The 12,376-nt window shown below is 38.8% G+C and overlaps 1 protein-coding gene across 1 annotated transcript in view; it reads left to right on the forward strand.

The window, feature by feature from the left end:
- The window catches only part of eys (EGF-like photoreceptor maintenance factor), a 206,135-nt gene that overhangs the window by 133,191 nt on the left and 60,568 nt on the right, over positions 1-12,376 (forward strand). Inside the window, exons 37-39 of the mRNA XM_088421408.1 lie at positions 2,692-2,842; positions 4,079-4,191; positions 4,394-4,563. Of these exons, the coding sequence (XP_088277534.1) occupies positions 2,692-2,842; positions 4,079-4,191; positions 4,394-4,563 (434 nt within the window). The remainder of the gene's footprint in view (positions 1-2,691; positions 2,843-4,078; positions 4,192-4,393; positions 4,564-12,376) is intronic.

Here is a 12,376-nt window from a genome sequence, read left to right on the forward strand (position 1 = left end):
GCTAGCATAGGGTATCAAGAGACCAGGGTGGTGCTGAAAACTCTCAAACTACTGTTAGAGCTGAATCCATACTGATGTAATTATCTGGTCTCCTCCCTTTAAGTTTCAACTGGACTTTTTTTTTTTAACAACAACAGATACTTGCAAAGCTGGGTGCTCTGAAATAGTAAGAATATCAGGTGAAGCCTGAGAATTACTTTCCGGTTGAGGTTGTTGAAAATATATGTGCCATCACATGACAAGATGCTTTGTTACATTTTGACTTTAATTAGAAAGATTTTGCAGCAAGACTGTTGTACCTATATAGAGCATACAGTATTAAGTCTACAGACCCCAGTCAGCAAAAAAAAAATAAAGTTGGAACAAAGATCAGAACAAATCATTTCAGACCTTTCCTACTACTAACCTGTGTAATCTGCTAACTTGTTTTACTAGGGGAAGAGAGTATAAGTAAACGGACCCCCCCCCCCCCCCCCCCCCCCCCAAAAAAAAAAAAAAAATGCATGACTACATATGTGTAAGCAACTACTCATAATTGGGGATGTGGATGTGTACAAAACTTACCAATCATAAACTGTAGACATAGGCCTTGTCTACATGTAATGGGCTCATTTAAATCCACATTGACTCCCCCTCGCCGTCCTTGTTTGTTTATTTTAAAAAGTCGCATCTATATGAAACCGCATACTGCGGTTTCAAATTTGTGTACAAGCATACCAAGTCTATAGGCGGCACCTCTGATGTGTCCAATCGGAAAGAACTTACACCTCTGATATTATCGGTATCCGCGTCTCCGGCGGGAAAAAGAGGAACACGATGATGCAAATTCACGTTGAAGCTGGTCACACGCAACCACGAAACCGGAGGCTTGGGCAAATCTCCACTCTGGCCGGAGGATTTGAAACATTCGGCTTTGATGAAAAAAAAAAGGCCGGCTACGTATAGGAAATAGGGCAAAACGGAGACATTTATTGTCCTTTTGTAAAAACCCCGGCTAAGTGTAGACAAGGCCATAAATGATACAGTATTCAAAAACAAGACTTGGGATATGTGTGTGTGTGTGTGTGTGTGTTCTCAACATTTCTTATTTCTTAAATTCTTTTATTTCTTAAATTCTTAGCAACAAGCTATATTTTCTTGTCTAGAAGCAAAGTTAAATAAATAAATAACTATTCATAAGGACATGATCTACTGCAGTGCATTCCATACATGAACAATGTATATGGACATTGCAGGGCAGGACCAGAATTTTTCCTATGGGGTGGTCTGCGTGTCAGAAGGTCTCAGATCAGGGTGGCAATAGGTGGCTAATCGGGGCTGTAATAACAATGAAAGACCTGCTCAACTAGGCAGCCATTCAGAGGGAAAGAGTTTTGAGCGCTTTGACAAAACAAGGCATATATTACTTTTGAGTTATCAAAAATGTATTTTGTTTTTATTTATGCCACAACAAACACCTTCAAGTCTTAACTTTCATTTCAGAGGAGCCAAAAAGTTCAAATTGTAATTAAAATATATGAAAATAAGAGATTAGTAGACAATGTGCAGCGTTTCCATAGGTCTTTTTTTAATCGATAATGCAACCCTATGAAGCTGTCAACAAACAAGCTGTAGTCCCACTTTTTGAATGTCATTTCACAAATGAGTTATTTATGTGGATAAAGCTACCATAAACACAATGTGACCCTCCAGCTCGACATCAAACAGAAGGCAGATGGACTTAAAGTCATGTGAATTATGTGTGACATAACTATACATGTGCTTCCTTACCTTTAAGCAGATCACCATGTCATCCAATATTGACAAATAATCCAAACGTGATTCATCAGCGGTAGCTCCAGGGTCTTTTTCTTTAACAAGTCTACTATGAATGTATTGCTTTAAATGATGCACTAAAGCAAGTTCTGTCACAATGGTGTTCCTCTTTTTCCATTGAGACAAACCCCTCCCGCCGCAGAAACAACAGCGAGACATTCTGATAACGTTTTGAAATGCCTTTTGAGTAATCATGTATTCTAATATGTAATTTGAAAATATATATGTTTTGATCACTACGCAATGTCGTCGTCACTCATGACCTTCACCTGCTATTAATGACATGTCACGGACACATCCGTAACCAAAAAGTCTGTGACATGATCGAGCTAACGCCCCAAATTTCTACTTTTAAACTTGTTTATTTCAGATGAAATGTAAATCAAAAACAAACTACAGTATGAAAAGAAAATGAAACATTAAGATTAAAAGATTAACATGAATTTCATTGTAAAATCCATCCATCCATCCATTTTCATATTCCCTTCTGCAGTATCGTCTGTGGCCATTAGTTTGTTATGGCTTGTTCAAAACCATTTGAGACCGTCCGCGGGCAATTGATTCTCAATTTAACAACTTCATGTGTTTTGATAAGGCACAAAGTCAGTGACTCATTGTACACCCCATTTCAACCTGCAAAGATCGATCAGACTCAGTAAAATTTATTGACAATCATCTGCAAAAATCGTTTGTTTTTTTTTTTGTTTTTTTTTACCAAATGTTGTCAAGAAGAACCTGCTCTTTCATAGTCTTTCTCATTTTTAAAACAGAGGAGAGATTTCATCCATAGAATAAGTATGCGTGTTAGACATGGAATAGACATGCAAAGTGAACATAAAAGTCTTCATATGTGCTCTCATGTTTTTCACCTTTTAGACAACACCTGGCTCCTTGTGAGGCGGAAATAACTCTTTCTGGTCATGAAAAAATCAAAACTACAGCAAGTAGTTTTTGGCCCAGACGCATGATACAAAGAGCAAACCATATCTTCACAGGAGGTCTGCCTCAACCGTACTCAGCAATTCAGGTAAGATTTAAGAAGCACTCATGTTTTTCCATGAAAGGTTCCTTGAAAAACCTAGGAAGACAATATCACTGAAGAAAAGCTTAAGACAAAAATTTCAAAAAGTCATTAATACAAGTACAGTTGGGTATGATTGGAAAAAATAATCACTAAGTGTCATACACTAGATCCTGCAAGAGCTCTCATCCTTTCATTGGTTTACAAATATTTCAGATAAATGATAAAGCTGCGCAGATTGATCCAAGTACGAATAGAATCGATACTATAGTCAATATTGGAATCATGTCAATATCAAAGTGTTAGAATTGAGCCTTAATATGCATTCATTTAGTTTTTTATGTGTTGGGTCCTGTTAAAATGTAAGGGCTGAATCCTCACCCTCTTACTATGCTAAAATACTGTGTGTTCATAATCTTCACTAAAAGGCTAATCAAGAAAACACTGACTCTCCATTGCAATCTTGACCCGAGTTGTATCTCTCTCAAGTTCAATGAAATACACAATTTACAGATCTGGTCCTTCCCCCAAGAAGAGCAGAGTAGAAAGGTGATCATCCAATCTTGTCGAGTCATCCAGGGGCTGGTCCTGACGATCCTTTCCCGAGGGTTGACGCAAGGCAGACTGGAAGCGATCTTTTTTCTGTTCACATGCAAAGCAAAACAAAGTCTTTTGAGGTGTCCAATCCGACGGTCCTGCATGCAATCTCTTTTAGTGCAGGATATTCCTTTACATTTATTAAATTATTTTGGTTTCCTCGGGACTGCCCGTTATGCTGTAGCTACAATCATTTGTATTTTCATTAATGTTAAATACTATTTTGATCTTTTCATATATTTCATTGTAGTTTTAGGTTTACCCAAGTGTAGGCTTGCTTTGATTACAAATCTTTTTGTCTGTTTTCTAACAACTGTTGGGGTTTTTTTGGTTTGTTTTTTGTTTCATTTTTATGTTAATTGTGGAACTTTAACAATATTATGGAATGGTCAAAAATGCAACAAGAAAGCTCAGTTTGAATGAAAAAAAAACTTTAATTAGAAGAATGATTTATATTATTCTATGGACTTAATTACTTGGTATTGTTATTCGAAATTTTTTTAAAAATCATTCATTTGGTTGTCATTTCTGAAGGCCTGTAATGAATTGCCGCAATGTCATTGAAACATAATCCATGCAATTACATCATATTGAGTTTATTGTGGGATGAAAACAATGAATAAAAATGACTTTTTTCTCCTTTAGAGAGCAAGGCCTTTTTACAACTATACTGGCTGCATTGAAATAATTGAATTTAATAGCTTCAGAAGTTTTTGCACGTCTGATGCTATCAGCAGCAACAATGTAGGCACATGCAGGTAAAGTATTTCCACACAGCAGCTGTTGTCATTTTTTGAAAATGAAGCAAAAAAGCTTTTTTTTTTAATTGGTGTGTCATTTCAATGTTCAATTATTTGCTATTAGAATTGATATCCCGTCTGACATTTTGAGCGTTTATTCAACCAATCTTACAGTTTGTATGCAGACCATCAATATGACTCATTTCATTTAACCCAACAGTGTCAACACAACCGACGCGCCCACTGAAGCACCAAAACTCTCCCAGCATGATATTTGTGCTGATGGTGTTTGCCTCAATGGGGGAACGTGTCATGAGCTGCAAGAACCTGGCAAGAAAACAACTACGTGCCTCTGCCCGCTTCATTTTACAGGAACATTTTGTGAGAAAGGTGCTGTAATGTTTTTGTTTTGTTTTTTTTCTCATGTTTTTGTGAGCTGAGAATGTTTCCCTCTTTGGCATTCAGTAAAAAGAAACTTGTAAAGCTACTCTATTGTGACCTCTGCAGTGATATCTTCAAGTAACGGACAGTTAGTAATGTTGGTTAATATATGCTCAGTCTCTTTGGGTAATAGGTTTCACATTGAGGCAGAATGGAGTCTGCTGCATTAGGAATTTTGAGTGATGTGAATTATTCAGTACATGATTAATGAAAAGAAAGATCCATATAATCAGCTTGAACCATTCTTGAATGAGAATGCGACCTTGCGGCTCCTGCACATCATTTTGCCCAAACTCTCACCCGTCCATCTTTTGTATGACACAATTGACTAGATACAGTGGTCCCCAAAGCCCGGTCCCTGGATAAACTGGTACCGGGCCGCGTGGGCTGCACCCGAAATAATGTTTTGGAGATGATCTAGTTTCATGGAGTTCGCGTGACTGGGCGCGAAGGCACGTCGGGCGACGCGATGGAAGCGAATGGAGCAAATGGCCGCGCGCGGTCACGAGAAGCGAAATTTCGCCGTTTTGCGGGAAGTAATTTTTTATGTACTTTTTCCGCGTTTCGAGTCGCCACAGTCAATCAACTTCGGGAACATTCAATGGCTCACGCAGGGGGCAGGAATGAATTATGGCGGCCGCTTTGCGGTCACGGGAGCGATCCAACACGGTCAGCTGAGTTTTTTAATACGAAACAGAGCCAAGCAAGAGCCCTCACCTGGCTTGTCGAAATGCGGAAGCGAGAACTTGGGACAACTGGTATGTGCAGCGTTTGCTTCACGTAACAGCTGTTGAAACGCAGTTACTGTGCTAAGCTAACGATAGCGCAGCATTGTCAGCACAATATTTAGCACGGTCTCGGCCACTCGATTGCGACATTGAAAGTTTTATTTTTTGCTGGCGAGTATTGCCGCAAAGAATAAAGGTGCTGTCGGTGACCCCTTCCCGGTCCGCAGTCTAAATCTAAGGCGTTGACCGGGCCGCGGTGATCAAAAGGTTGGCGGCCACGTTACAAAAGCAGAAAAAGAAGCATGTACAAAACAAATCCACCGCAGGAGGTTAATTCTGCTTTTACAAAAAAAAGAGAAAAGATTCATATCAAATATGTATGTCTGATCATTTTTCTTGGTGAACTTTTAAGTTACTTGTTTTTTTCATTCAACAGAATTTAGACTTTAAATAATTGCTTCAAAATATTCAAGATGGTCTGTTTGGCCATAAGGAGACAGGTACCTTTTAGACTTGTGGATCAGCCAGAACACTGCTCATCTTAGCTTAACACTAGCATCCCTCCATCCGCTCTCTATAGTCGCTTATCTTCACTAGATTCACTGACTGGCTGGTGCCTATCCCAGCTTTTTTTGGGCAGTAGGTGGGGGACACCCTGGACTGCTTGTCAGCTAATCGCAGGGCACACAAAGACACCTAAACAAAATCTGAAGCGTCCATTATACTGGACTAATTAACTGTACTAACTTCTAATTGTCAAAAGTGCTTATAGCCTGTATTGCCTCTCTTCAAAAGTGAAACTTGCAAATGCTATGGACATTTCTAGATAGTGTGCATAACCAACATTTTCTTTTATGTCCAGAAAGGAAGGTATTGCTTCTCCAAGGAATTCTAAGGTCCAGGTAGTCTGAAAACCAGCAGTGGGATTTCTCTGTATTTCTGCTGACTTTGTAAGAACGGCCTATTTCTCAAAAGCAGTCCATGCAGTCTGTCATGTTTCAGTCCATTCTCATATGGGCACTCGTCTATTGCTGTGCTTCGGATTCCCTGCTTGCCATGGCCTCTAGAATTCGTCCATGGGCTGTTTACATGCTGACAAAGCCTTTGCACATGTATCGCCATGAGAGCTTTGCTCTCTGACAGCCTAGTCCTCACATCATGTTAAATTAAGTGATTGCCACAGGAGAAGAAGAAACAAAGTCATCTCTGTTCTTCCTTGTTTATCCTGACGTCATCTAGGAGTGGAACTAATGACATTGACTTGTTTGTCTTCTAAACAAATCGCTGACTTGCATCCTGTAACCTTTGCATGCTTACATCTAGGGGACACATGCATAAACCGGTTATACTAAATCAAACTGATATCAATAAGATACGTATAAGATGCCAACACATATGCTTACCTCCGTTATAAGGCACATTCATGTCAAATGTATTTATGCATAGATATGGGTTTTCACCCCCTAATCTGCATTGTTTGTTTGTTTATCTACCTAAACATAATGTTAAAATCCTCAAAGGAGCATGTGGGATGCAAATCTGCTGCTCCAAGTAGACACTCAATTTACATGTTTTGAATATTTATTTCATTGTCCATTGTTACAGGGAGAAATATCACATGACATTGAAAATATTGTGATTGAGGATGTCCCACGTAGCTTCTGGCCAGCCATCGGCACATGGTGCTGAAAAAAAAATGATGGAAATACAGTGGACCCCGGGTTACGGCGTTCCTGGCTTACTTTTTTCACGTAACAATGTGGAATACAGAGTTTTTTTGCCCCCTCTTTAAGGCATTTATCCCACTTTACGATTAACATCAACGACTGTCATGACCTATGGGGTTGGTTGTGTCTTGTTGTGCCTCCTTGTTGACGCATTTTTAGGTAATTGCTCTAATTTTCTTTTGGTGGCAAGCTGCCTCCGCTGCAATGCATCACTACAATGCCGGTCTGTTATTGGTGGGCGCCTCGACTCCCTAAGATACTGGTCTACTATTGGTCAGCGTGATGGGGTCACAAAAATGCTGGTCTGCTCTTGGTCGGCGCACAGGCTCACAAAGATGGCTGCCTAAAGACTTGATCTCGTGTGATCTAGTGCTTTCGATATCGTATTTATTATGCATTTTAGTGCTTGATTCAATCTTGAATTGCTTATCCATGAGTCCCAAGATTGCTGGGGATAATCAAGAAATACGAAAAAAGCCAAGATAGCCTAGCCTTACTCGGAAATATGGCCATAACATTTGTCACTCAAAGATAAATAAATCCTTTTTATATGTATTTGGCGGGCACTAGGACCATGTCTCTCACCCAGTAGGCATGTTGCAATGAACCAGCCAGGATGACTAGTGGTACTGTTGTTTTTCACTTTAGCTTTTTGCAGAACCTATTGTCCCAAAATTAAGATTATCTTCAAATTCTACTGAATTCATATTACTCTCCAAAGGTTTTATAATTCAGAATTTGGTTTTGCCTTGGTTTGTCAATAATGACTCTTGATATAAGAGGCCACTTAATAGATCGTTTTATAATTACATTTGAATTTTGTACTTATTTTTAAGATTCAGTGTTCTTGAAAGACTAAAGAACTGAAGAACTTTGCAGAACTAAAGAATGAAAAACTGAAAATGTCCTACATATTTTGGAAATAGGTTACATTAATGCATGAACCAGACTACCACAAGGTACCACACCTTTTAAAATAACCTCATGATAAGATAGAACTTTTTGAAAAGACATAAATGGGGCAAACCTGCAATCACCTTTCATTTGATCCACTCTCAGCCAATACCCTACATCAGACCTTCAGATATTCAAGAAATAAGGACATAAGGTAATGAGCCGTAGAAGGAGGTCATAATCAATACAGACTGAATAATTTCCCGCCTCGTTGGTTTTGTCTTTTATGACTACATATTTCCTTCAAAGCCATTTAGTCCCCAACTAATCCTGTGATCACGTAGCTCCCAATTGACTACTTGGAGAGTTGACAAATGTCTTTGGTAAGATCTAAGACCAGTCAACTCTTTTTTTGTTGAAGAAAAAAAAAATATCCCAAAAAAATGATTGACATGACTGCTTTTTTGATTACTTGATATCATACTCATAGTCATTCACAAGACTCCAGCCTGTGATTAGAGCACTGACATGCACGTGATAGCATTAGAGAGCCAGACGTTGAGATGGCAAATGTCAGGCTTGCTGTGTGCCCATTAAAAAAGGCTGCCTGACAGGTGCTTTGGATGGTCACTTTTCATGTATCAAAAAGGGGAAAACATCATAAAAGTGACTCATTTGTTTGGCAGACTGTGATAGGTGCCTCACAGTTTTATGCTTTCAACACCACTGATTTATGATGTAACAGAGTTGAATACCATTAACATTCTTAGTTGTTCTAAAAGTATTACAAGAAAACTAGATTGCTTACAATACTCCCTCTGAACACAAATGACATCAGCACAATGAAGGTGCAGAAACTGGGAGACGTAGCTGACTTCATGATATACATACAGTGTGCAGCTAAATTTCTTTAAATTGTCCTAAAAAAATGTATTGTCGTTTTGCACTTACGAGCCAGAATGTGACATATATATGATCTCTTTGTGTGGTGTTGATAAACCTTACTTTACAGATTTCAAATTCTGAGACAGATGTATCAATTTCTATCTGAGCAATTTAGTTGTCTGCACTCACTCATGTTCAGACTCGAGTCTCAGACTCGAGAATGAGGAGAGCCACCTTGATTGGACAGGACCGAAGTAGACTGTGTTCAAAGAGTAGTCAGAACGCTTATATTCTATCAATAAAATTTGACTGACTTATCTGATTGTTTTGTTGACATTCCATTTAGCGCACCTCCATTTCATGGATGAATAACCAACCCTCGCCATTACTGTAGCTTCAAATCTATGCGCCTTTATTTATATATGTGGTGTTCCATTTACATGAAAACAGTTTTAAAATAGGCCATTCATTTAAGGTGTTTCTTATAATCCACTACGGAAATACGGTACATAGATTTTAGGCATGGGCCAATAAATGTATTGGCAAGAAATCACAATTTTCCGGTTACAGTGTTCAAAACTGTACAAATCAGTCAAAACTGTGAGTTTTTTTTCCCCCTCCTGCATCATTTGCCTTAACAACTGCTGTGTGCATCTCTCATTGTGTATCACATTTGAGTCATCCTCTGCGGCAGCACTGTCCACTTCAAGTTTACTACTACAGCTACCTATCACGAGTAACTTGGCTAGCATATTATTATTATTGTTATTGTTATTATTATGTTTAATGGGTGGACGTGGCTAAGGCAGTAAAGCGGGTCGTACGGTTACCGAAGGGTCGGCTATTCCAACCCTGCTCTGTCAGAGTCACGTGTTGTTGTGTTCATGGGCTAGACACCTTACCCACCTTGCCTCCAGTGGCTGGCAGGAGGTTTCATAGGTGCAATATGGATACCTCGCCTCTATCAGTCAGGTGTACAGCTGTGGCTCCACAACGTAGTTTACCAACACTGGTGTGTGAGTGCATTTAGTAAATGAGTTGTCAGTGTGAGCGCTTTGAGTACTTGAAGACAGTAGAAAAGCATTACATTAGTGCTATGCCCATTTACTATTATCATATTCTACTTTCCTGGAGCAATTTTTCGGATAAATCTCGGAGAAGGACGCAAGCAGCCTATGGAGATAAAGTGTGGGTCAAGAAGTCTAAAAAAATCTAACATCTCTTCCCGTCTAAACAAACAAAGTCTGCTGAATAGGAAGTTTGCTGCTTTTGAAAACAAGCAGGTGACATTGCGGGTAAGCTACGTGCTTGCAGTGAGCGTGTTAGCATTTACAGAATGTAATGGGAAGCTTTTATGTGGGAAGTTTTTGGCATTCGAAAACGAGTAGGCGCCATTGCGGTTAAGCTACCCACTATCTTGCAGTGAGAAAGGGCGAAGCGAGACAAACAGACAGACGGTGCAAGACCGTTTGTGTTATCATGTATGCGTGTGTGGGGGAAATATACTTTTGTCAATATGAAATGACACATTCCAGTTTGTACTGTTAATTAATACACTTAGTAGTTGAATGATTGATTTGAAGTAAACTACCATCACTTGATGGTAGTTAACTTCAAATCAAATCATTTTTTGAAAGTTTGTGCATTTATGCCTACTTTTTAAAAATATGGTTGTGCATTTATACTTATTTTATACAAAGTACCCATATTTGAGTTTAAATCTCATGTGTATACGTTTTATTGGTAAGCAAAACCGGTTGGTGGAAATTAAAAATAAATAAATAAATAAAAAATAATTATATATTATATATTGTGTTTTATATATATATATGTATATATATATATATATATATATATATATATATATATATATATATATATATATATATATATATATATATATATATTTTTTTTTTTTTTTTCTTTTTTATTATATTTTTTTTTTTTTAATTTCCATCACATGCTGTGACCTTAAAAAAAAAAAACACACACACACACACACATTTGCTTCATGTCGGACATTGAGGTGACAACTCCCTGAGCTGATGCTGGCCATTTTTCAATCTCTTGCTACGCAGCAGGCTCTCAAGCACTCCACCAGGTGTACAATGTCACCACTGTCTTTTGGAGTTGATGACCTGAGTGGGCACTTCCTTCAGCTCTCCTTCAAGTCATTCTCTTTGTCATCCAGAGGGAAATAACAACCCACATAGCCCTGACAGAGCATTGCTGACTGCTAATAGGCAACCTGTCAGTGCAGCAAAGGCAGAAAGCTGACAACTTTGCTGGGTGTCATTTAAACTACACCTGATGGTCACAGCATTAGGAACACTAGCACTGCCACATGATATCTGTGCTTAAGAATTCCATCTCGGTTTTGCTAGTCCATAACATGGGCTGTAAATATTAAGGAAGGCAAACAACCACTGAGCAGGCACATGGCGCAATTCAGATGATCTAACTTTTCAGGTCAAGACTCAACTGTCTTGCTCAAAGAGTAACAACACTATAAAAAGCACATATTCTAGACAGAAAAGACAGATGGCTTGAAAGAGCTGTGAGAAAGACCACTTACATTAAGATAAAGCAACCATCTTTAAAAAAGAGGCCATCGATAGTAAGACCTGCATACAATATTGTCCTTTCATCCTTACCAAGGAGTCTTAATACTTTACCTTTTAGCGAATAAACACAACACAGCCACTGCAGGCTCTTTGGTGCCTCAACTACCATTGTTCCAACTGAACAGATTTGTAATGAGGATGACCACCAGACAACTGTTGTTGGCTAGAGGTAGCATCTCTTCAAAGTATCCTAAAAATGGTCGTTTTGCAACTCAAAATAGTGATACTGTTAGTGTTTGGCCAATGTTTTAACTTCTTGAATAAATTATTTGATTTCCACACCAACATCCCTGTTGATAGCTAATGTGCATAGACAGATAGAAGCCTGCTCAGATGCCTGACAAAATATCTTAGACAACCAAAGCAGTCTAGCTGCTTCTAATTTAATGCTATAAAAAATACTGCTAATAATTCAATGCGATGAAAACCTGGATGAATGAGAAGATTCTCTTATACTGACAGGCATTTCCAATAGTTTGGTTACTTATCATAAGAGGGTCCAAATATTAGGCTATGTACACACCACAGGGCCTAATGCTCAACTCCGATTTTTTTATGAAATCCGATTATTGCGTGAGGTTATTCTCATTTCCAAAGACCATAAATGTGACCTGTGTGTGAACGCCAAAAAGCCCAAAACTGTCCCACATGTGCAGAGGACACTGTGACGTCACACAGCAGTCATGCTTAACGTTCATGTTTCCGGAAGTACCACAATGGATGGCAGAATGGCTTGAATACCGGAGCCACAATATTTTTAATCTGTTACATTTAAGGTAGAAAGGAGGGTGAAATGTGAGGCATTTGGCCATGGCATTTTGTGCCATGACAGGATCTCCCTGACACGTTTGGAGTGAGCAGCTTGCGTCGAGCAACCGAGAGAAGACACACAAACACACACACA

This window comes from Hippichthys cyanospilos, chromosome 8 (genome assembly GCF_059441005.1).
Source record: "Hippichthys cyanospilos isolate Australia breed blue-spotted pipefish chromosome 8, RoL_Hcya_1.0, whole genome shotgun sequence".
Lineage (NCBI taxonomy): Eukaryota > Metazoa > Chordata > Actinopteri > Syngnathiformes > Syngnathidae > Hippichthys > Hippichthys cyanospilos.